This window comes from Ipomoea triloba, chromosome 1, assembly GCF_003576645.1.
Source record: "Ipomoea triloba cultivar NCNSP0323 chromosome 1, ASM357664v1".
Lineage (NCBI taxonomy): Eukaryota > Viridiplantae > Streptophyta > Magnoliopsida > Solanales > Convolvulaceae > Ipomoea > Ipomoea triloba.
Genome location: NC_044916.1, coordinates 2346305 through 2372470, shown reverse-complemented (window position 1 = coordinate 2372470; position 26166 = coordinate 2346305). Strand labels below are relative to the sequence as shown.

At 35.3% G+C, this 26166-nt stretch overlaps 4 protein-coding genes across 6 annotated transcripts in view; 1 reads left to right on the top strand and 3 right to left on the bottom strand.

Annotated features, from left to right (window-relative positions):
• The window catches only part of LOC116027749 (induced stolen tip protein TUB8-like), a 4711-nt gene extending 1261 nt beyond the window's left edge, over positions 1–3450 (bottom strand). The window contains exons 1-2 of one of the 2 annotated variants that reach the window (XR_004099995.1): positions 3324–3450; positions 2087–2624 (exon numbers count right to left, since the gene is read on the bottom strand). Coding sequence is in view for 1 of the 2 variants with exons in the window: in XM_031269492.1 (XP_031125352.1) it covers positions 2145–2624; positions 3324–3338 (495 nt within the window). In the remaining variant the exon portion in view is untranslated. Of the gene's footprint in view, positions 1–2054; positions 2625–3323 lie in introns of those variants that run through there. The other variant, XM_031269492.1, reaches the window with a different exon arrangement.
• LOC116027221 (sterol 3-beta-glucosyltransferase UGT80B1) overlaps positions 1–26166 on the bottom strand; it is a 713221-nt gene that overhangs the window by 15495 nt on the left and 671560 nt on the right. For both annotated transcript variants that reach the window (XM_031268711.1, XM_031268717.1), the window contains exon 16: positions 20808–20812. In XM_031268711.1, the coding sequence (XP_031124571.1) occupies positions 20808–20812 (5 nt within the window). The remainder of the gene's footprint in view (positions 1–20807; positions 20813–26166) is intronic.
• LOC116027890 lies at positions 18736–20334 on the top strand. Its single transcript, XM_031269661.1, has 4 exons — positions 18736–18786; positions 18862–18998; positions 19483–19564; positions 19753–20334. Exons 1-4 carry the CDS (start codon positions 18776–18778, stop codon positions 19811–19813), a joined length of 291 nt encoding a protein of 96 aa, XP_031125521.1. The 5' UTR covers positions 18736–18775; the 3' UTR covers positions 19814–20334.
• LOC116027500 lies at positions 20343–23973 on the bottom strand. The gene is made up of 6 exons (XM_031269199.1): positions 23430–23973; positions 22332–22443; positions 22071–22242; positions 21768–21955; positions 21014–21157; positions 20343–20670 (listed from the first exon to the last, which is right to left on the bottom strand). Exons 1-5 carry the CDS (start codon positions 23864–23866, stop codon positions 21032–21034), a joined length of 1035 nt encoding a protein of 344 aa, XP_031125059.1. The 5' UTR covers positions 23867–23973; the 3' UTR covers positions 20343–20670; positions 21014–21031.

The window sequence follows — 26166 nt, the reverse complement described above, 5'->3', positions numbered from 1 at the left end:
TATTATTGTAATATTATTTTCATTATTTTTTTTAAGCATTATTGTACTATCACATGAAAGTTGTTGAATAAACATGCACGCCATGGTGTACTTAATAACTATTGGAAAAGGATACAATGTAAAAGAATAGGAATGAAGAGTCGACTATATTACTATAGTATATATATATTATTACACATATGGAGCGTCTATATCGGTGCATTATATTTGATACGGGTGACCAACTTAATCATTTATATTTTAAAATAGATAATAATTATGTATAATTTTGATTTGTTTTCAATATTTTTCTCTTTTATATCAATTTATGTGTGCCTTTTCACATTGGAAATCTTCTTTGTACCCGCATTTTTTAGTTTAATGTATTATTATTTGTGAAGTATTTAATCATTTTTAACTTGAAATGAATTGTGTGTATATATTAGATGGAGATATTATGGCAGCATTTATTTGTTTCCATTGTATTCTCTTATTCGAGATTAATACTTAGTAATAATAATGCTGTTTTAAAAATTTTAATTAATTAAAATAAGAAAAAAATTTATAAAGTAAACCATTTACAACTAGACAAGGGGCTTTAATTTGTACTCCTTTATGTCAGTGATGTGAGATGTCAATTTGCCTAATCTAAAGATTCTTTAATGAAGTGATCCCATCCCTCAAATTCCATTTTTTTTAAAAAATTTTAAATATTTTTTTTAAATTTTTAATTTTTTAAAAAATTAATACAGTTGTTTGACACCTCTATAAAGCTCTCAGATTGGTCATTTCTCTCATCAGCCAAAGAAACTCACAAGCAATCAAGTTGCATTGCCACCTTTCCTTGCTTGCCCCCATTGCACTATTCTTTTCCCATCTCCTTCAAACCTTCCAATGGCCACTGTTGAGGTACTATACTCTCTTCAGTACTGGTTTTGCATTACATATTTCTCTTCTTTTTCACTTGAATTGAATCTGCTGTCTTTGATCCATTAATATGATGAATAATTTGATCTATCTATGATATGGTCATCAACTGATATGCAAATCATGCTATGTTTTCTGTGTTTTTTTTTGGATGACAAGGAAACCCACTCACTACCCGGGAGTCTGTATCCAATTTGTTTGACCCTAGTCTGTAAATAACTGCAAGGGTGGTCCAAACGAGCCTAGGTTGTCCTTTGGCTCAAATTGATCAATTAGTCATTACTTGGGAGTTTGTATCCGATTTGTTTGACCTTAGGCGGTAAATGACTGCAAGGTGGTCCAAACTAGTCTAGGTTGTCCTTTGGCTCAAACAGGTCAATAGGTCATTTCTGATGGGAGTTAAATTTTTAATCTTATCAAAGTCTAACTAACTTGGTTGGGATTGTGATTTGAGCTCAGTTTTTAACCATTTGATGATTTCCCATGTCTTAGAAAATATGGCTAAGTTTGATCAATGGAAGATCTGTTGTTTTTTGGGTGTTGATTCATGATCTTGATGGTTCTTGAAACTAAGATGAAAGTTGGCAATGATCTGTGTTTCTGGCTTCTTTTCTTTTGGATTAATCAATGATTTGCAGCTTTTGGCATTTGATCCATTGTTGTTGCTTCCTTAAACTGCAGGTTGAATCATCTCCGGCAACAATCGTAGAGAATGTCACGCCGGAAGTTGAGGTGAAGCCAGCGCCGGAGGAACCAACGGCGGCGGCGGCGGAGCCTGAGGCGGTTGTGCAAGAAGCAGAGCCGGAAGTTACAAAGCCCGAGGAGGAGAAGCCAGCAGCCGAAGAAGAAGCCGAGGCGCCGGCTGCCGAAGTCGCCGTCGAGACTAAGGAAGCGGAACCCGAAGCGCCGGCGCTGGAGCCGGCTGAAGAGAAGGCGGAGGAGCCGGCTGCAGCCGCCGTACTTGAAGAAGCGGCTGAGGTAAAAGAGCCAGTAGCCGCCGAGGAGGAAACTCCGGCGGCTGAAACCAAGACCGAGGAAGCTGCAGCTCCGGCTCCACCGGCTGAAGCCGTCACAGAGGAGACCGTAGCCGCCGAGGCTGCGGCGGAGGAACCCGCCGCCGCCGCTATAATAATAATAAAAAAGCATAATAGCAGCAAATATAAATAGAACTTAACCCAACCTTAACTCTAAGACATGCAAAGTCTAAAAAGACCTCAGCACAACCATCCACCATCAATTTACTCTGCAGCTTTCTCATCTGTAACTTCAGCGGCGGCGGCGGCGGCGGGTTCCTCCGCCGCAGCCTCGGCGGCTACGGTCTCCTCTGTGACGGCTTCAGCCGGTGGAGCCGGAGCTGCAGCTTCCTCGGTCTTGGTTTCAGCCGCCGGAGTTTCCTCCTCGGCGGCTACTGGCTCTTTTACCTCAGCCGCTTCTTCAAGTACGGCGGCTGCAGCCGGCTCCTCCGCCTTCTCTTCAGCCGGCTCCAGCGCCGGCGCTTCGGGTTCCGCTTCCTTAGTCTCGACGGCGACTTCGGCAGCCGGCGCCTCGGCTTCTTCTTCGGCTGCTGGCTTCTCCTCCTCGGGCTTTGTAACTTCCGGCTCTGCTTCTTGCACAACCGCCTCAGGCTCCGCCGCCGCCGCCGTTGGTTCCTCCGGCGCTGGCTTCACCTCAACTTCCGGCGTGACATTCTCTACGATTGTTGCCGGAGATGATTCAACCTGCAGTTTAAGGAAGCAACAACAATGGATCAAATGCCAAGAAGCTGCAAATCATTGATTAATCCAAAAGAAAAGAAGCCAGAAACACAGATCATTGCCAACTTTCATCTTAGTTTCAAGAACCATCAAGATCATGAATCAACACCCAAAAAAACAACAGATCTTCCATTGATCAAACTTAGCCATATTTTCTAAGACATGGGAAATCATCAAATGGTTAAAAACTGAGCTCAAATCACAATCCCAACCAAGTTAGTTAGACTTTGATAAGATTAAAAATTTAACTCCCATCAGAAATGACCTATTGACCTGTTTGAGCCAAAGGACAACCTAGACTAGTTTGGACCACCTTGCAGTCATTTACCGCCTAAGGTCAAACAAATCGGATACAAACTCCCAAGTAATGACTAATTGATCAATTTGAGCCAAAGGACAACCTAGGCTCGTTTGGACCACCTTGCAGTTATTTACAGACTAGGGTCAAACAAATTGGATACAGACTCCCGGGTAGTGAGTGGGTTTCCTTGTCATCCAAAAAAAAACACAGAAAACATAGCATGATTTGCATATCAGTTGATGACCATATCATAGATGATCAAATTATTCATCATATTAATGGATCAAAGACAGCAGATTCAATTCAAGTGAAAAAGAAGAGAAATATGTAATGCAAAACCAGTACTGAAGAGAGTATAGTACCTCAACAGTGGCCATTGGAAGGTTTGAAGGAGATGGGAAAAGAATAGTGCAATGGGGGCAAGCAAGGAAAGGTGGCAATGCAACTTGATTGCTTGTGAGTTTCTTTGGCTGATGAGAAGAAATGACCAATCTGAGAGCTTTATATAGAGGTGTCAAACCAACTGTATTAATTTTTTAAAAAATTAAAAATTTAAAAAAAAATTATTTAAAAATTTTATTTAAAAAAAATGGAATTTGAGGGATGGGATCACTTCATTAAAGAATCTTTAGATTAGGCAAATTGACATCTCACATCACTGACATAAAAGGAGTACAAATTAAAGCCCCTTGTCTAGTTGTAAATGGTTTTACTTTATAAATTTTTTTCTTATTTTAATTAATTAAAATTTTTAATTAACAGCATTATTATTACTAAGTATTCAATCTCGAATAAGAGAATACAATGGAACAAATAAATGCTGCCATAATATCTCCATCTAATATATACACACAATTCATTTCAAGTTAAAAATGATTAAATACTTCACAAATAATAATACATTAAACTAAAAAATGCGGGTACAAAAGAAGATTTCACAATGTGAAAAGGCACAACATAAATTGATATAAAAGAAGAAAAATATTGAAAACAAATCAAAATTATACATAATTATTATCTATTTTAAAATTATAAAATTGATTAAGTTGGTCACCCGTATCAAATATAATGCACCGGATATAGACGCTCCATATGTGTATATATATATATATATATATATATATATAGTCTGACACTTCATTCCTATTCTTTTTACATTGTATCCTTTTCCAATAGTTATTAAGTACACCATGGCGTGCATGTTTATTCAACAACTTTCATGTGATAGTACAATAATGCTTTAAAAAAAATAATGGAAATAATATTACAATAATAAGAAATTTTACAATGCCAAAATAAAATGGATTGCCTTTTACTATAAACATATCACAATACATTTTTATTTATAGTAGCAGACGTGGTATTTTTTTTCTCTCTATAATCACTACTTGCGAGTTTGCATTATGTAAATTAAATCTCACTCCAGTGTAATAATATAACTTGCAAATTAAACCATATATATGCCTCGACTGAGAAGATGTTGACAACAATATAATGTCTAGTCTTCTGATATGAGAACTATGGTCCACCCACTCGACCACCACTTTCGGGGCATAGACTTTGTATTCTAATTTTGTATTATTATTATAGAATTTTCCTTAAAATGATAACTTATTTATGGTGTGACATAGGAAAATTAGTCTATAATATAATATTTTATTCATTAATTAATTAATTTAGCCTTTTTTGTACGTTGATAATTGGTTGTCTAAATGCTATTGTCTATAGGAAAAAAATGGCAATACCACATGGTGGTGGTGGCCATTTTAGATAGCAGCTATCATATCTTTTCCCCGAGTGGCTTATTGTGTGTTTTGTGCAGTAGGGCATGCAGGGGGCTGTCATCATCATGCTTTCATGTTATTACCATTTCTAATACTTTTAATTAATTAATTATGTTAAATTAGCTTTCGATGAGATCTCAATCGAATTAATTGATTAAAAAAGAGAGTAAATTTTAATACTACGTAATATTTTTAATTTATGTTTTTATTAATTACATGAAACGAAATTAATTTAGTCCAACAATATTAGTGTGATCTATTTGTCATAAAATTGGGGCGGCATGATTTCACTCAGGGATTCAAAAAAGTGAAAACGGTAAACAAGGTAGCAGTGGTCTATTGTCATAAAGTCATATGGGACGCCAAGGACGGCGCGATTTTATTAAAGGGATTCAGAAAGATAAAGATTATAAACAAGGTACGTAATCGTGATCTGTAATCATAAAGTAACATGGGATGACACGGTTTCGCTCAAGACTCCAGAGATTCAAAAGCTGAAGACCAAATAAATGCAAGGTAATCGTGATGTGTTGTCATAAAGTTGGAGCGGCACGATTTCGCTCGAGGTATTCAAAAAAGTGAAGACGATAAACAAGGTAACCGTGATTTGTTGTCATAAAGTCACATGGGGCGGCCTGATTTCACTGGAAGGATTCAAAAAGGTAAAGACCTTATGCAAGGTAATCATGATGTGTTGTCATGAATGTGAGGCATGATTACACTTGAGTGATTCAAAAATGTTAAGACTGTAATTAAGATAAGCGTGATAGACTGATATGCCGTTACAAAGTTGAAACATGATTCTACATTAATGTTTCAAAAATGTGAAGACCATATACAAAACAATATTGATGTGTCAACATAAATTTAAAGCATAATTCCACTAGACGAGTTCTAAAATGTGACAGAAAATTATATATAAGGTAATCGTGACCCATCCGGATAAAGTTAAGGCATAATTCCTTATAAGAAATTCAAAAATGTAAAAATCGTGAACAAGAAAATCATGTCGTAACAACCTTCTAAAATGAATAAATAAATTTAGAATATTTTTAAAAAATTGTAGGTAAAATAATTGGATCGTGGAAACCATCGATAATACCAACATGATGCATCATGCAAACCCATGCAGATTATGGTCCTCGTTTAAGCATACAACAAATCATTATTCTTAGACGATCGTTCCCCAGATAACAGTGTAACACTATTCACAATTGTCTCTAAAAGGTAGTGATGGGTCATGCCAATTTTTATTTATTTATTATTTTTGTATAGAGCAAGAGCCGTAAAATTAAAATTAAAATATTACAATAATAATAATAATAATAATAATAATAATAATAATAATAATAATAATAATAAATTTTGATAATTTAATGCGAAATATTTGCTCATTTCGAAAATTATACTAATGATCCCATAAATTTTTTAATGGTTTAATCTTGTTCTATTAGTTTTCTGTAACAAATTATACTATAAGGCTTATTAGGGGAATGCTGCATAGCATGCCTTGTTTTAATAGGAAACCTTGTAGACATATTATCATAGAAAATAATTTTTTTAATTTTTATGTATTTTAAATCATTATAATAATGTCAAATCAGATAATTCTTTAATTGTATAGTTAGTTAATCGCAATAAGTCATGCCAGCAATATTTTTACTCAAAGAATACATTTACTATTACTCATTATATATAGAAGAGTACTACTTGTCTTATTTATCTAAAATTTTATTACATGCATTTTTATTTTACTTCAAATTTTATGTCTTAAATGTTTAGATATAAGTAAATATATCCTGGACATATACAATAATATCGTACAAATTGGTCACTGAACGTAACACGAATGCAATCAGGCCACTGAATATAATTAGGTCATTGAATAAAAAAGTGTAAAATAATTTTTAATAATAAACTTTAAAAATAAAAATAAACAAAAATCCTGAGCTCGGGTGGCCGCCAGCCTCCCCTTCCCCGCTCCTCCTTCCTCTCCGCTGGAGATGAAGGACCTGTCTTCATCTCCGGTCAGAGACGTAGACCAGAGACCAACCGGAGACGAAGGATGAGGAGCTAGAAGGGGTGGCCGACGGTTTTTTTTTTTTTTTTTTAAATTCTTTTTAATGTTTAAAATTTTTATTTTTAAAATTTATTATAAAAAATTATTTAAAAATACTAACTCACCATCCACGTAAGAAGGTAATTTGATGAAATTGATGGTAACCTGCTATCTAGTGATATTGTATATATTTGGAGTGTTTAATAACATAATTACACTTTTTTATTCAATGACCTAATTATATTTTCATATTATGTTCAGGGACCAATTTCCACCTTATTCCACCGATATATACTTGGAGGGTGAAATGGCAAATGGGATTGTATAGTTTTTAACTTGGATACTTTTTACCAAGATGGTCAAAATGAGAATGTTTAGGAAATTGAAAACAAAGCCCACTTGATGTCGAGTGTGGACATCAAGGTAAAGGAGCCAAACTAAATGACACCTAGGCCGGTGGGGAGGGGCCCCACACCTCCCACAAACTGCGATCATTACCGTCAATATGGCCCCCACCATATACCATGATTCTGACGTGGCGGCCTCCTTTTTCCATCATTTTTCAATCCAATTTCGGCTTTGGCGACCGCCCCCTTTCGTAAAGGATTAGCCCGCTTGGGCCCCGCCCCGCCCCCCTCTTTCATGCTTTCCAGGTACCACAGATCCCGTTTCGGGTCCCACTCCCCATGCCCTTCTGATTTGCCACGTTGGATTTTCGTCCACCGCACTTGTCTCTGATCTGTGTCCCCAGAAGAATGATAAATCTAATTTTTAAACTATTCCCATTAATACTCATTTAGAAAACAAAAATATTATTTCTACTTCAAAAATTTACTCACAACTTTTACTCTTACAATCCTACTAACTACTTAAGTGTTTAAATTTTATTAGAGAAAAAATAAAAAGAATGAATAAAAATCATGATCCATTTATATTAAGCAATTAAAGCATGTCACATCATAGTGAGTTGAAAAATGAAATATAAAATGAGAGTACATGTAGAAATACTCTTTAGAAAATGATAGATGTGTCAAAGACCTTGTGGTCAAGTGACATAATTATGGCCCTCACAAGTAAGAGGTCACAAATTCGATTCCTAGTGAGTGGCGTGTGCTAGTATGAACACATACTACATATGTGTACAACTTTTATTAGGCAAATTAAAATAAATGAATAAAAACATGAGTCTTATTGCGCGGACTCCCAAATTCTACTCTATCAATTATATTTTTCGATGCAGCAAGAATTAATAGGACATTTTTATTTTATGGGTCCAAAAAAAGTTGTCTACATAAAAAAGTTAAGAGTATGAAGTGAATTTGTGAGTACATAGTCCTGTTTGGTAACATAGTTAGCTTATCAGTCAATTTTGGCTTGTTTGAACACTATTAGCTATTTGACTTAGTTAAATAGCTAATATGAGTGTTTGATTAATTAGTTTTTTGTAACAACTTATTGCTCCAAAATGTTAAAATTCAAAAAGTTTATCAAAATAACTTTTTCGATAAGCTTTTTGAGAAAGTCATTTTGCATGTAATCAACTATCAACTAACAACTAATTTACTAAACATATTTCTACAATAAGCTAATGATATCAACTAGTTAAACCCACTAACCCAATCAACTAACAACTATTTACCAAACACCACATAGTATTTTTTTTGTAAAAACAGTGACCCACTTTTTTGTTAAAGATCAATTATAGCATAACACATCAGTCGGGAGTATAAAGTGGAGTAGTAGATGTATGTAGTACTATTCAACTCTCTCTCTCTCTCTCTCTCTCTCTCTCTCTCTCTCTCTCTCTCACACACACACACACACACACACACACACACATTCAACTCATATGAACCGAATGCTATGTAGAGTCCGATTCTCATGAGAATCACGTCTAAGGCGAGAACTACAGTCTAATTAGGACCATTGAAATTAGACAATCACGGATGTGATCAGATCACATAATCTACTAATTAGCGCTAATTAAGGAAGATATTAATAAGGAAAAATGCTCCGAATGGCAATTTGGTAACCACGGTAACATCAATCCACGACAAAATAGCGTAAATAACTAAATACCCTCCACTATCTTTTTTAAACTCACTCAATATCTCTATGCTTCTTAGTGTTCTACGTTACCAATTCTGGACTTATCCAACTACTCTAGCCACCATATCGACATCCTCATGGTCAGTGAACAAATAGCTTACGCAATCATTGTAGTATGAGTACCAACCATGTGCATTCATACGATACTCGTCGTGTATTAATATTGCCTACATTCTTATATTGAATGTAGTGTATTGATAACTCTTTGCTTTGCATCTATTTCACTAAACTTTTGAAAACACAATTTGAACACATAGCTCACCCAAGCTAACACAACATGCACAACACTACCCCTAGAATAGTTTTAAAAAAATAAATTTACTTTTAAAAAAATCAAGCACTATATATTATTGTGTGAAATCTTATTTTGTATTCTTACTTGATATCACATATTTGTTTTTATAAAAAAATAAAATTAATGTGTATTTTTAATTTTTTTCTAATTCGAAACTATAAGTGAAAAAACAAATTAAGATCTTATATATATATCTATGGATGCATGCAATTACATGATTAAACGATGAATATTAATAATTATTAAAAAAACCACATTATAGTACTATACCTCTAAATAAATAATGTGAATTAATACCTTACAAATAATAAAAAGAATTCTACAAATTTTTTCTTCCAATAAAATCGAATCCATAATGTAGTGTGAAAGAGTCACAATATCATCCAAATCATGTAGCCTATATCCCATTGACCTATATATATGTCACCTATATACTAAGAGCTATAATTGTTATGTAACGTTAAACACTCAATTTTACTATTTTGGATATACAAACAATAGTGAACCTGCATTATCCCCTGGCCAGGGTGCACTAATATTGTGGCAAGTATAACTTTAAAAGGTGACAAAGTAATTTGAAATCTCTGATTAAGTTATAGTAGCCTCACGTAACTTCATCCATACTCTCATGGGTTAACGTGTCATTATTTAATTGAAATTTTAATACTTGATTAAATTACATTAGAAAGACCTTGTGTAACGGCCTCGACCGAGAGAGTGTTGTTAAGAATTGAACTCGTGAACTTTAGGTACGACAATCATGTTTCACCAACTCAATTAACATCTCTTTTGGGATAACAATTAATTTTTTTATTGTCACATTAGAAGATAAAGATTAGGAATTAATTGCAGCAAGGCATGCTTCGAATTATATTATCTTCAATACTATGATTAGCGCAATACATTGATCTAATTGAATGTGTATTCATTAGTGTTCATATAGCAATTAAGCCTGCCTGGTGAAAGGTAACTCAGTGAAGCATTAGTAATTAGTAAAGTAAAGCACTCATCAATTAAGGGAACATGCATGATCTGGTCATAGTGCAGGCCATTATTAATTTATTATTATTATTATTATTATTATTGTGAACATTATTATTTATTTACGTTAATTAATTATAATAAACTTTTATTGACTTAAAGTCGAACTATTGTTTAAATTCATTTAAAAAGTTATCTCAACATTTATTTTTCCTTAAATATAAAACATTATAAGTGTGAATTTACATTATATTAGAACATACCCTTACAATTTTTCAATTAATAGTAATAATTTCCATACAACGGAAGATAAAGAAGTAACATTATACTATAAAATTATGTCACATCAAGTCAACAAGATCATAAAAATAAAGAGGCATCAAACCCTTAGAGGTTTCATCCAACACATGAAAATTAACCCCTCAAAAAAAAAAAAGAAAAAAAAAAAAGAGAGACAAACACAAAAGTAATAGGAAAAGGGGGAAAAAAGAAAAAGAAAAAAGAAAGAGAAAACAGTTTAGCCAGGCATAGGTGAAAAGTAAGAATAATAACAAAACAAAAAAGGAATTAAGGTTGTATCAAATATTGAGCAAAACACATATCATGGTTTCTTCCTAGGCAACAATACCAAATAATACTTACCCACAAAAATAAAATTCCCTAACCCCAGCATCCCCGACAAAATAGTAGAGGAATAAATCATGGTCACATAACATCACACATTAGGTGGGAGGACGTATTAGTACTTGCTCTACCACATTTGGTGTAATTTCTACACTGCGACTGTCAAAGCTCAATCTTGTGTCCTTGCCAACAATCTACCACTCAGAAACCAACTAAGCTAACCGTGCTAGACGGCTAGCAACACTACCAAATAATACTTTGTAACACAGAAAGAGACGTGGCATTTATGCCTTGCAAAGTAATAACACTATTACTAGTGTTGTTTAAGTTTCATGTGTGATTTTCGAATTTTTACATAGAAGCGTGACTTATCACATGCACACTTTTGGGTATAGATTTTGAATTCCCCGGTCATAGAAAAAAAAAAAAAAGAAAGAGCAATAACACTATTAGAAAACATATTATTAACAGAAATTAGGCATTAATTGTTTTCATAACTAATTACTGATCACTTTAAGGATGAAATTGACATCTCAAAAGATTTAGCTACCTAATTAAAAAAAAAATTGATAATAATTTTGTTAGAAAAAAAAAATCCAATTGCCTACCAATAAAATTTCTTTAAGTAAATGTTTTATTTTAAAATAAGAATAATCTTCAAATAGGTATTGATGAAAAGGCGGATAATATATATTTCACTTCTCTGTGATTTAGTGTCCTTCAAATAATGACTGTAGATTTTTCTTATGACGCAAATAAATTATTTATTTTTCATGTATTAGCAAGTATTGTGTTCATTGAAAAACGACAAGATCTTCTTTACAGTTTACTTCAATTGTTTCACCACATTAGATCGATATGATTGATACATTCGAACAATAAGGTTGGGTGTCATGTCAAGTCCATTTCTTTCCGATTGTTAGCCGTCCAAAACATTTTACGTATTCTTCTTTTCTTCTTCAATTCTTTCTTTTCTTTCCAACCTTTGCCAGGATATATATATATATATATATATATATATATATATATATATATATATATATATATATATATATATATGGGGTCAGATTTCTGTGCGGATAGTGCTTTCTATGAAGCTGTGTAGTCACGTACCATTAGGTACGCATAAATGTACCACAAATTGTTCGAAAATGCAACATTATGTGTGGTGTATTTTGTGGGGCATTTATGCATTTTGTTCTGGTGCATTTTCGAACACTGTGTTGTGCATTTATTCATACCTAAAGGTGCAATTCGCACCGACCGCACGGGAAGTCCTGTCCTCATTTGAACCAGTATATATATATATATATAATTTCTTTAATTTGAATTAGTGCACTCTTATGTGTGTAATGATACTTTTAAGACTTTATTTGGGAATTGGGATAACGCTAGTGGTAAGCTCTAGAATTGAATAGTAATGATCAGTTTAGAGTGATATTATTGGTGAGCTTGAAATGGTAGCATTTGAAATTGCGAGAATTGTGAGCATTTGAAAAAATTGAGGTGAAATTGATGTGAGAACAACCGAGTATTTCCATGAGACTATATAGCCTCGTGGTACAAGTACACAATTCAAATCAATTAATTCAAAATAAATTTAAAAATTTTGGGACAGTTTCAGTGAAGCTAGTCAGATTGTTGACTTTGTAATAATAGGGTTACAAGTTTAACAGGACTGACCTATTATTGGCGTTCTTGATTTTAACTGGTCAACTATAAGCAACCTAGGATAATGTTTTATCAACTAGGGTCACAATACAGGATTTACCAATACACACACCTTTAAGCAGTGGCCATAAATTTTTCTCGTCATCTAAAAACAAAATCCATAAGTTTACTTTTTACTAGAAGTTAATTGAGACACATCTTGTGATTTACCCCATTCATTCGTCTTCAGGGTAAGAGCGGCCTTGATACATCATCCAACCTAACTATTTTCAATTATTTCAGTTGGTAGTTAATTTTTGGTTGTGAACGCCGAGAATCCATTGCTAAGAGGAAGAGATGTGATTATATATGTGTGAGTATAGTGGATGCTATTTGGGTATTTATAGAGAAATGGTGTTGGGAAGTATTGTTGTCTAAAGAGTAGAGACCATATATAAGATAAGGTGAGAGATAATGATGCATGTCGCTCTCATGAATGTCAACCAATCAAACGTTGTCATGAATCATGATAATGTTTGCCAATTTCACTNATATATATGGGGTCAGATTTCTGTGCGGATAGTGCTTTCTATGAAGCTGTGTAGTCACGTACCATTAGGTACGCATAAATGTACCACAAATTGTTCGAAAATGCAACATTATGTGTGGTGTATTTTGTGGGGCATTTATGCATTTTGTTCTGGTGCATTTTCGAACACTGTGTTGTGCATTTATTCATACCTAAAGGTGCAATTCGCACCGACCGCACGGGAAGTCCTGTCCTCATTTGAACCAGTATATATATATATATATAATTTCTTTAATTTGAATTAGTGCACTCTTATGTGTGTAATGATACTTTTAAGACTTTATTTGGGAATTGGGATAACGCTAGTGGTAAGCTCTAGAATTGAATAGTAATGATCAGTTTAGAGTGATATTATTGGTGAGCTTGAAATGGTAGCATTTGAAATTGCGAGAATTGTGAGCATTTGAAAAAATTGAGGTGAAATTGATGTGAGAACAACCGAGTATTTCCATGAGACTATATAGCCTCGTGGTACAAGTACACAATTCAAATCAATTAATTCAAAATAAATTTAAAAATTTTGGGACAGTTTCAGTGAAGCTAGTCAGATTGTTGACTTTGTAATAATAGGGTTACAAGTTTAACAGGACTGACCTATTATTGGCGTTCTTGATTTTAACTGGTCAACTATAAGCAACCTAGGATAATGTTTTATCAACTAGGGTCACAATACAGGATTTACCAATACACACACCTTTAAGCAGTGGCCATAAATTTTTCTCGTCATCTAAAAACAAAATCCATAAGTTTACTTTTTACTAGAAGTTAATTGAGACACATCTTGTGATTTACCCCATTCATTCGTCTTCAGGGTAAGAGCGGCCTTGATACATCATCCAACCTAACTATTTTCAATTATTTCAGTTGGTAGTTAATTTTTGGTTGTGAACGCCGAGAATCCATTGCTAAGAGGAAGAGATGTGATTATATATGTGTGAGTATAGTGGATGCTATTTGGGTATTTATAGAGAAATGGTGTTGGGAAGTATTGTTGTCTAAAGAGTAGAGACCATATATAAGATAAGGTGAGAGATAATGATGCATGTCGCTCTCATGAATGTCAACCAATCAAACGTTGTCATGAATCATGATAATGTTTGCCAATTTCACTTCCTTCCATAGGGGTGACAATATATCTAATTTAATGCCCAATTACTAATTGTTTGCAATTCAAAAATACTTCACCTATCATAAATCGAAAGCAAAACTTACAGATTAAATGGTAACTATAGTAAAATTTAAACCTAACAAGTTAAGACAGATTGAACATTAATAAACTAAGCTAGCTAGTTATTAATGCAGTTGTAAGGTTAGAACTTAGAATATTAATTTGTGTATGCGTACATTATATATAGTAGAGAATTTTGGGTCAAATATTTTATTGGGTAAGAGTTAAATTCTGTGGGTGTGACTTGGGTTAAATCTTTAGTCTCACAGTGGTGAAATATTGGATGTTGTAAAAAAAAAGGAGTAAAATTTAATTTTGTTATAACCAATTATCATCGTTCTCCCAAAAGGTTGAATCCCCAACTCTAGGACCCTCACGCCCTGGCCCGACAAAGCACATCTAGGACGATGTAAATTAATTTGTGCCCCTTTCACTTTGAGATGTTCTTTTAACGAGGTTTTCACTTTGAGATGTTGCTCCCACACTGTGGATGATGAGACTCGATCCCTGATCTCCTCCCAAACTTCACCCCTGTGACCAATTGAGCTGTCCATGCAAGCAATTATCATCCTATCTCTACTTACAGAATGAACCATGATGCGCTTCTTTATGGAGAACAGTTAAAGTGGTGACAGTAAGATTGAAATAGTTGAATTATTCCAATTATGGTTCCAGTCAATCTCTTTACCTTTAAGCATAAAATTTCTCTAATTTAAAAATGTTAACACGACAATCACTTAAACTACAATTTATCCCAACCACATTCCAACCAGCACTTTCCAAAAAAATACATCCATAGTGAATGGAATGTGCAACCGTGATGGCCCTAGGGTTGACTTTCCAAACCAAAGGAAGAAAAAGCAATGAAGGGTGGCTAGTGAGTGCATGGAAAGAAGAAATTACTTTAGCTCCAAGATTGTTGCAAACCTAATGAGAAGTAGTAGTAATAGAAACTACATACTGCTCCTCATCATCATCAACTTTTTTGCATGAATTACGGCCGTTGGATCGGACAAGTGCATGCACATATGGCTTTATATATACAACTTTAGAAAACTCAAGTTGGTCCATTGTAGAACACATGTCTGGTCTTTTGATTATTATCCACTCTCATGGCAGGCAATCAAACCTTTGAAAGTGATCCCAGCTAGGTTTCTGCAGCCAAAAAGTAGATGGCTTGTTTCCCAACCAAATCATTTCAAAATTCGGAGATATTCAGAATGTTTGAAGTTTAATTTGTTCTCAAACATGTTTTTGAATCCACTCAATTAGATATTGTGGTTAAGTAACAAGTTCGATCTCTAACACAGTAACTTCAATTCCTTAGTTGTATTTAAAAAAAATAAAATTCAAAAAGGGTTATGAGTTTGAATGATTTTTTTCTCTCCTAATTTTACTTTGTTTGTTATTCATTAGCTATTGTGGATTGGTGGTCTGAATTGAATCATGTGCTCCATCCATGACTTTGATGGGCTCCAATCAACACCTGAACCATAGTCTTTTTTTCGGGTGGCACGGAAATTCTAACCCATCGAACCCATGACCTTTTGCATGGCTCTGATACCAAATTGAATCATGTGTTCCATCCAACTAAAAGTCTAAGCTGATAGTTGGACTGCACGTTTATGTTTATATTATATTTATGCTCACAGTCTGATCCCTATCTAGCGTCAACAAAATGAAACTATTATATTTATTAATCAAATAATCATACATTCATACTAAATTATTTTTCTCTTTTTTCACCTCATGCATTTACTTTATTGCTTGACTTGAAAAATGCCAAATTTTACGATCTAGCAAGGAAACTATGTTGACTATTTAACATTCTTCATTTAGTGAGCCTTATAATTTAGCAATGTAAGGAGGGATGCTAGAGCATGAGAAATGTAAAAACATTTTTCTTAATCAAATATAAAGTGAGCCACAATTGAATATTGTCATGTAAGGAGGTGAAATTTGGAAGAAAAATCAACATTTTTAATTTCATAATCAAATATCAGGAAGGAAAATCAACATGTTCCTTAATCAAATATAAAATGAATAGCCCCAAACATTGGTCTAGTGTATGAGAAGGTGGGGTTCAATTCCTGCCATAAACATTGATGGTTTGAGTTACTGTTTGGTGTTGAGGTTCTATGGGCTTGAGAACATACAGATTCATAAGATTTGGCTTGTTTGGCTAGCCGCTCTGGCCCCAATTGTAGCTCTAATATAAGTATTTTTGTATTAGGTACAATTATGTGTAATACGTATGTATGGTTATAACTCAAATAATATACACAATTATACCCAAAAAAAAAAAAACAACAACACTGAATTAGCACCAGGCCATCTCTCCCCTTCCCGAGTTATCCACCTTCCGCTGTCACTCCTTCCCGATGCTCCTAAAACTATCCTTTATCTACAAAGTTAACCATATGCTGATTATTGTACAGGAAAAGAATTAAAAAATTTTATTTAAAAACAAAAAAAGAGAGAGAAAAAAAAAGGAGCAGAATTATACAATGTCCTTCCCGGTCCAATCCAAACAATACTATAACTGTTTCACTTTTCACCAATCCAATGAATGCGGAAAACAGCCTCCTAGCTAGCTAAATTGGTTCGACTTTAAAATCTTAATCTAGTGATATTGTAAAGATTCATATCTCACTGGAAGATCATTAAGACACCTTGACCGATCAGAAGAGATAAAGATCTTTGTGCACAAAGTGTAAATGCAGGGGTGAAAATCTTACGACGGATAAACAACTTGCGATTTACCTAATGTATCAAAAAATTAGTCTCACGGGCATAATGTAGTGGTTCATTGTCTGATTATGACTTAAGGCAGGGTTCAAATCCCACATGAAATGTGTGAATTGGATCTCTTATGTATGAAGACTAGGATTTGACTGGAGGGCTCATTGTGTGATTCGTGATGTACCTGTATTGTGGCCGGGATCACCTAAGTATTTGATTAAAAAAAAAAAAAAAGCAACCTATACTAGCTAACTCCATCGATCACGTTACCCCCGAGAATCCAGGCCTGTCAATAATAGAGGCCCCACGACAGGGATGGGTGTAATTTTGTGCGGCATCGTATTCGAATGTCGAATTAGAAAGAGGAAGAAGCATCAACTCCGTGATCGAAGACGAGAGGGAGACGACAATGGCATGTATCATGGTCTGGTTCGACCTCGAAAAAGAAAGAGTGTTTTAGGTCGGAACATGAATGAATGCATGATTGGTTAGTTCTGATCGAAATGATGACCCAAACGTTTGAATGATGTGATTGTCGTCGTCTCCGCTACTGTTTAAACGCTGAAATAGAGCTGGCAAATTCTAGCAGCTATGGCTGCAGCAGCTTCCTCAAAAACTGTTTCAGGTTTTTGCAAAAAATTATGTATATATGTACTGCCCATTGATATGATGTTACACCATGTCTAAATTGTCCTAAAAAGTAAAAAACCCATTTTTTTAATGAAAGAAAATACAGTATAATTACATAAATTTATGTCGTATCGAGCCAACATGATAAAAAAAAGAGCAATGATAGATGGGACCTCGTCAAGTCTTTTGAAGGTTGATTGGACCCCGACCTGGACATAGACTCGGTGTCTGATTAATGGTTCAAGAAGTGATTACAAGGTTGAAGTGTTTGATCCTTTGTCACCCTCATCAAACCCAGTAATGACGGGACAACTCCAGTCAAGTTGGTCAGACTGTTGGTTAAAAGTTTGACTCCTAGCGAGAGCGGCTTAAACCAGCTATACCCTAAACTTCGACGCAAGTGTAGGTAAATGTAACTCTACAACGAACATTGTTAAGTCCAAAATTAATGAATATTATAGTGAAAAACTCATCAAATTCTAGCTGAAAACCAGTGAAAATTAAACTAGACAACAACAAAGGCAGCTTAAATTGCTTTTGTTTTGTGATAGAATGCCTAATAAGAGTTGTTCTGGTGGCCATGTTAATGCATTATGCATATGCAAATCTGTTATTTCAAGATTCCAAGCTTGCAGATGGAGAATTGTGTTGCTTTACTCCTGTAAAAGCAAATCTTTTCTTGAGAAAACCATTTCCTTTGAGATATCCATCTTCTCCGTAACACATGAAGTATATATCTCAATTAATCATGATTTCGGTTTCTTCAATCTTGCTGGTTTTCTTATGCATTTGATCTCTGTAATGCCCTCTCCTCCTCCCACGAAAATCGCCCCCAACTGGTTTTCTGTTCCATATCAAGAACGAAAGCCATGCGTTCTCCTGATCAAAACGAGCCCTTTTCCACAGAGATCATCATCATTGGCATATGAATCTTTGGGAATAATTCAATCGAATAAATTAGCTTCGTCTGTTCAGACCATCTTCTCGGAGAACAAGAGGCTGTTGCCAGTTGCATGCAAGAATTTGAATGACTCAGAAGGTTCAGAGAGAGATGAGAGAGCTATGGAAACAGTCCTTAGGCTTTACAGGGCAATCAGACAGAAGAACATGGATGAAGTTTCTGATTTGATCGGGGAAGAATGTCGATGCATAAGCAACTTTGTGTACAGATTTCGGGCTTTCCATGGCAAGAAGGTAAGCATATTTTGCTTGTCAGGAAGAACAAGAAAACTGCATTCACCTTCTGCAGTAGTATGATTGTTTTCACAGGCTGTTTCATGAATACTTTCTGCAGCAAGTACTAGAGTTCTTCTCTTCTCTGATTAAATGCTTAGGGAACAACATTGAGTTTGTGGTGCAGCCCTCACTGCATGATGGAATGGATGTTAGCATTTCATGGAAACTAGGTAGCCAATCTCATTTCTTTGCAGTTTTTTTTGAGTAATGAGGGAAACCGCAACCATTATCCGAGAATGTGCACCGGGTAAAGTGGTAAACACTGCCTTGTGAGTAACGGGGAAGGAAACCCGCAGCCATTATCCAAGAATGTGCATTAGGTAAAGCGGTAAACCCTGCCTTGTGAGTAACGAGGAAAACCTGCAGTCATTATTCGAGAATGTGTACTATGTAAAGTAATAAATCCTACCTTGTGACCCTAACAGGTAAAGGACCACAAGAAGATAAATCAACCTAGGTTACTCATAGCTGACTGACTCAAATTAAGAAGTTTAATAGGCCACTCCCACTGGAGTCGAATTTGAAACCTTGAGGTTATCAAGTCAACAGTCTGACCAATTTGACTGGAATTGTCCTAAGTTTCTGTGCAGTTTTAACCTGCCTGCAAATATGGTGGTGTCTGTACATTTTCTGATATGATATCTTGTGTTGCAGAATGCACAAAGACTCATGCACCTCTGGGAAAAGGTTTCAGCTTCATCATGTGCCATCTCTATCAAGGGAAAGTGACAATAAGGTATGAATAACGGCAGGTGCTCTATATTTATTGGCCAATTTTGTCAGGAAAATGCTGAACACCCCGACAATTACCACTCACAAAATAACTAATTCATGACGTGACAAAACGTTAGACATTAGTTTTCCTTCTTTTCTCTTTTTAATTTTAATTTTTCTTTTTATAATCTTTATAATCTTATGTGGTAGGGAGTGGCGGTTTGTGAGTGGTAAAAGTAAGGGGTGCACAGCATTATCCGTTTCGCCATAGTTGAATGCTAATGCTAGATACGGGTAATTCAGGAACGTGGAGATGTTTATCGAGCCACTCCTTCATATGGAGCCGCTTAGATTGGTAAGCAGTTTATAAGAGTTAATACCAAACTTAGTTCTCAATAGATGATTTTTCCATATTTAGTTCTCCACCAATAGTTTTGAATGTCATCAAAGTCGAGGACTAAACCTGATATTGACACGGGTATACAATTTGCATACTCCTAGAAACATGAACTCATAAGTGAAAAGAGCTGTTTTTGTGCAGAAAATGAGGTCTCTGTTGATGAATGCAAAGGAAAAGATGAATTCTCAAGAACCTGTGAGAGATAAAACACAGAGGACTTTGAAAACACTCTGTGCTCTTCTCTGCATTGCAGCATTCATATTCTTTCTTGTAAACTCTAAATGTACCTTAAGGCATAGAACAAGGTTTGGAAGATAATGCAGATTGCAGAAAATGTATTACGATACACAGATCCGCTAAACTTTGATTGTTTGAATCACGATATTCACACATAACGATAGAATCAAGAAACGAAACGGCCCCTACTTTGCAACAAGACATTACAACTAAATCCCAAGGTTTTCAGAGAAACTACCAATTCTGTTAATGGAGGACGATGATGATACACATTTTACAAGAAGCGTCTAAAGACCGGCAACTTAAACCTAAACCGAGGCCTTTGGCATAATTCTAAAACGATTATAGCCATATGACCAGGATACATAGTTGGATGGTTGATTCTAACAGTGTTAACGAGCTAGGGAAACTAAAAGCAAATACAGTACAGCTTCAGATCATCAGTTATATCTTATCAACTAGACGGATACAGGCTACAGCCCCGAATAGATCTGCAAAACAATATAAAAAAACGCCATGGCTTGAAGTATGTTTCACTGCAGTCAAGCTTACTTATAAACGAACTTCACCAGGAAAAGAAACGGACAAAATCGTGTAGGGATGAGTTCACAGATGACCAGAATAAAACGCTTGTTATGACAACAGATATATATGTATATATGCAATGGCCCACGGTTTTCTAGAAGGTTGTTCCAAGACCGAGTGATCTATAATAGTCGAGGACTGGCACTTGACCACTACACCAAGTCCATACTTATAATCAAGGAAGCATAATAAGGTCCAAACATGTATGATCAACTTGTATGAACTAATGTTTAAAGGTTGTTTGCTTACCGTTTTCTGCTACAGAAGTCATTGTCGCTGGAACAAATGATTGCGTACCAACTTCTCGGGTATTTCCATAGTGGAAATGCTTTTGCATCCAAAAAGCTCCTGAAGCTTAGCATCACATTGAATTACAGTAGAATTTGGAGAGTCCTATGACCAGACAAACAGCAATAAATAAATAAATAAATAACCGTAGAACTTCTCAGACCAGCAAAGATCCAATTATATTGTGACATGAGTTGCATAGAGAAACAAAAAGTGGAAATATAGTAAACATGTTTAGCTTGTTTTCTGTTCTCCAATTCTCCAGTTTTCCAGAAACTAGAGAAATTTTCCAGTTAGTAAACAGGCCCCAAGTGTGTTTGGAAGCCCAAGAAGACAGAGGTAGGTTTGATCTTGCGGGTACTAAAAATGGGATAAACAACCATATTGCAGATGGAACAAAAATTGGAATCTTGATCAAAGGAAGATGCTCTGATTGGATCTAAAACTACAGATTCCTGGGCTAGGGAGGTAAGGCGAAATGGAGCATCATTTTAAGGTTGGATGTTTAACCTAATTTCAATGCGGAAGACCAAACATATCAGGTAGTTACTCCCACCTATTTTTTTTAATCATTTTTTTTCCTCGGGTAAAGCACAAAAGTTTATTTTGCTGGTGTAATAGTGTGCAATTAATTCTTTGAATTATTGCAAACACATAGTAAAATGTATACAACCAAGAGACTGAAATTTGAAATTGCATAAAACCCACCACATACCTCCTGATGGTTAACCTTTATATACTCCAAAACACGCCTGAGTGCCTCCGATTGGAGCATCTCTCTTTCTTCAGATCCAAAAAAGTTGGCAAGAGCATCTGATATCATCACTGAAGGTGAAGCAGATTCTGTGTTATCTGGTTCCAAATTAGTTTCAACCTTCAATTTCTTAGCTTGCTCGGGTTGTTCTGCAATTTTTTAATAGACAATTTATAAGGCAAAACCCACAAAAGCAATCTTATTACCGCATATTTCAATGTGCTTGGAAGGTAATCTTTTACAGAGTGTATGTTTTGTACATACTTGTTGGATCATGTGGGAGAATATGCTTGGCAAGCAGCTTATTCATCTTGAACATGTCAGTGCAGTCCGTTTCAAAGACTATGCGCAAGGCATCATCACAGATGATCTTTCTTTTGTTTCCGGGATCCTGAAGGTTGTGTTTCCTGATGTATGCCCACAGCTGCTTCACAATCTGGTTTGGAAAAAGAAATGCGCATTAGTCCTTACTCTAATCAACATCACGCTCACATAAAGACGTTTTTCGTCTATGCACTTCACGACCTCAGTTCTAGGCAGTGCTGGCTGACCAACAATAGCCTGAAGTTCAGGCGATACACCACAGACTTTGTTCAGTCCACCCGCTCCTCCTCTCCTTTTGGTCCCAGCAGTAGTACTGAAATGAATGAGCAAAAACAAAAGAAACTTCAGCACTGATCAAGTTTCAGACATGTATATTCAAGGTTGAACACTTGAACCTAATGCAACCCTCCATTACCCTGCAGTGTATACGAAAGGGGAAGATGTAATACATCCCCATATTTTCACAAAGACTAAGGTCTTGTTTGGTAAATAGTTGTTAGCTGATTGGATTCTAGGGTATAACTAGTTGATAATATTAACTGATTGTAGAGAGGTGTTTGGTAAATTAGCTATTAGCTAATACTCCGTAGTTGTTTGGTATAATTTCTTTTCTCAAAAAGCTAATTAAAAAAGTTGCTTTGAACAGCTTTTTGAATTTTAGCATTTTGGATTTACAAAAAGCTAATTAACCAAACACTTATATTGATTTCTTAACCAAGTCCAATAGCTAATACTGGTTAAATAAGTCAAAATTGGCGGTTAAGCTAACTATTTTACCAAACAGGGCATAAAACCAATCTAGGTTGCCAATAGCTTACCAGCTTAAACCAAAAAAGGGCAATAGGTCATACCCCGGGAGCCGAACTTATAACCTTTTGGTTACTAAGTCACTAGTCCGACCATCTTGGCTGGGACTATATTTTCCCATACTAAAGCCAGTCTAGGTTGTCCATAACTGACCGGCTCAAACTAAAAGGGCCAATAGGCCATACCACTCCCTAAGAGCGGAGCTTGTAACTTTATGATCACCCAGTCAACGGCCCGACCATCTTGCTGGGACATTATATGCAGTTTTTTTTTAAGGAACATGTTATGCAACTGCTCTATTTGTTGCTACTGTCATGGAAAGTTAAGGATTGACTATTGTGTTTCCTTAAAACCTTAGCAGAGAACAATGAAAACGTAATTACAGCTACGATTATGAAAGAATGGGGATTTTAGCAACAAAATACTGTAATTCAACACTAATGCAAATTCTAGGTCTAATTATTTTAAGACAAGCATAAACGTAGCTTGAACCTTTCTTTAGGAGCTTGAGCGGCATTTTGAACTACATTCTGAGCAGCTGTGAACCTAACTACCGTCGGCGGCGGAGCTTGCTGCTGCAGAACCGCCGGCCGGAGCTGCTGCGGCGGCGGCGGGACGGCGCCGTGCTGGTAGTGTTGCTGGTGCAGGGCAAAATGGGGATAGAAATGTTCTGGTTGGGAGGTTGGGAACTGTTGGTGGTGCAGGAGGGCAAAATGGTCCCTTGACTGCTGCGGCGGCGGCGGCGGCGGTTGCGGCTTCGATCGGATGAGGTTGATCTGGTCGTTGATGAAGCCGGCTTTGTGGGAGAGGTCCAAGCCGAGCTTAGCTTCGAGCTGCTGTACGACGCCGTTTAGCGAAATGACGGCGTTAGGGTCCGACTGACGGAGCAAAGCCTCCACCCCATCCGCTATCTCTTGGTCCGACGCCATGGCTCAGCTTCATATACTTTTAACGGAAATTAACGGCTCTTCCTTCCCTGTTTGCTCTCACTATCTCTTTCTCTTTCTCTCTCTCCCTTATCTCTCTCTGTCTCTCTCCTTCGTCTTCTCTCTGTCTCTCTCCAATGTTTTCCTCATTTCCTGTCTATATATAAATCTAAATGACGAAAATGCCCTTAGATTATTACTTTTAAAAAAAAAAAATTTATGTGACAAAAGAAAACATGAAACATCAATAGGAAGATATATAAGTTGAATAAGCCTCATTTCAATGTAATAACGTACCTAGAGGATGTAAATTGCACTAAAAAGATTCTGTGACAGGCTTAATTAAATAAAAGAGTATTAACAAGAATTAAATTTTTGTATAAAAATCATGTTTCACATACTTAATCACTCTTTTCGGAGCTAAAATTAAAATTATTTGTTTTGTTAATTCAAAATTTTCACTTCGTCACACTATATATCTTCTTCGAGACTCAAAATCAAATCGTACACTTGTAAAAGAGTCTAATTTATAACAAGAATTAAATATCCACTTTATCATTAAAAACAAGTTTTATGTGAGACTTTTTATTTATTAGACTAATGTCATTTTTTCTTTCTAAAAGTTTGAATTCATCCCTAATAGCTCCCCACGCCTCGGTCCGACAGAACAATCTGGGAAGATGTAAATTATGATTACTCAACTTTTGCTTACTATGCGACAAGAAATCTCTCTCACTTTAAAATGTTGTTCATACTGCCGCTAGTAAGATTTAATCACTGATCTTTCTTTTTAAATTTTATCCTGAGTTGTTCACTTGTTCATATAAGGTTATTTTCTAGAGGGAGGGATCTGCGCTCTAAAGTGGTGGTATGAAGGAACTCTGAGGGCGAATATGGGAATAGACATAAAGATTGGCGGGGACCATTTGGGAATTTAACAAAGAAATAAAATAAAATAAAAAAGATGGATAAAGATAAAGATAAAGAGGCAAAAGAGGTTGGGAACTCTTCGTCTTTGTGCCTTTGTCATTCAGAACGGAATTTTTGAGCGACTGTGTCACGCCTCCATTCAGGTACTAAGGTGTCGTTTGGTTGGGCGACAAGGGGATTCCAGACAAATATGTCCATTCCATACCACATTGTCATCCTCAAATTTCTCCAATTTCATCATAACTTATACCCTTTTTTCATCATGTAATAAATGTCATTTCAAATCATACATCCTTATATGTACGATGTCTTGCAATCATTATCTGATAGTAAGTAATCCAATTTAAATTACCTTCATGAAGAGTAAAATTTAAAGTGTTATAGTTATTAAGCTAACTGTCAAATTAATTTAGTGAAAAAGAATAGTATAAGCCTCCCGTCACAACATGTATTGTTTAGTGAAAAGGAAAAAAATGGGAAGAAAAAAAAAGGTGAGTCGAACCTTAGAACCATCATCTTAGAACTATTTATTATCAGTCAGCGCACAAGAGAATTTAGAATAAAATAAAAGTACATATGGTACAATTCAAATGAAAATGTAGAAGATCGATGAGGTTGCTTAAACTTTGCATATGTCAAAAGAAGATGACCGGTAGAAATGAAAATAATGTTCCATAATGTACTTTCAAGAATATATACCCCATCACAACTCTTATTGATTTAGTGAAAAGAAAAAAGAAAAAAGAAAATCGAACTTTAGATTAAACATATTAGAACTAATTATCTATCAATGCACAAGAAAATATAAAATTTATAAGAGTACATATTGTACAATTTAAACGGAAAACGGAGAAGATCGACGAGGTTGCTTAAACGTTAGCTAAGGATTGTTTGGTGTCAGTTGTCATAGGTTTGGGTTGTTCAGTTGTTGTGCAATGGTGGGTTTTGTTTGATGAACAACTTTTTAAGGGTTTTTTTTTTTTTTTTTTTTTTTTTTTTTTTTTTGGGTATGAATGAGAGAAACTGCTGAATTGTGTGTGTTCAGATGATAGCAACTGGACAGTATAAAACTTCAAACTTTGTAGAAAATTATGCAAAACTGAATCTTGAAGCGCAGGTGGCAAGATGCTATTGGACAGAGGTCGCCTTAGTTTAGCTAAGTTAGTTGAGAGGGATGGTTATATAATTTTTAAATATTATTGAATTTATTACATGTAATACTTATGCATACAGATACTTTCTCAACCTATTAGGGCCCGTTTGGTTCACGGAAAATATTTGAAAGGAAGTGGAAGTGAAATTCCATGGAAAAGTAGTTACCAGGAAGATAGATTCTATTGTTTGGTTGGTGGAAAAGAAGTTACTGGGAATAT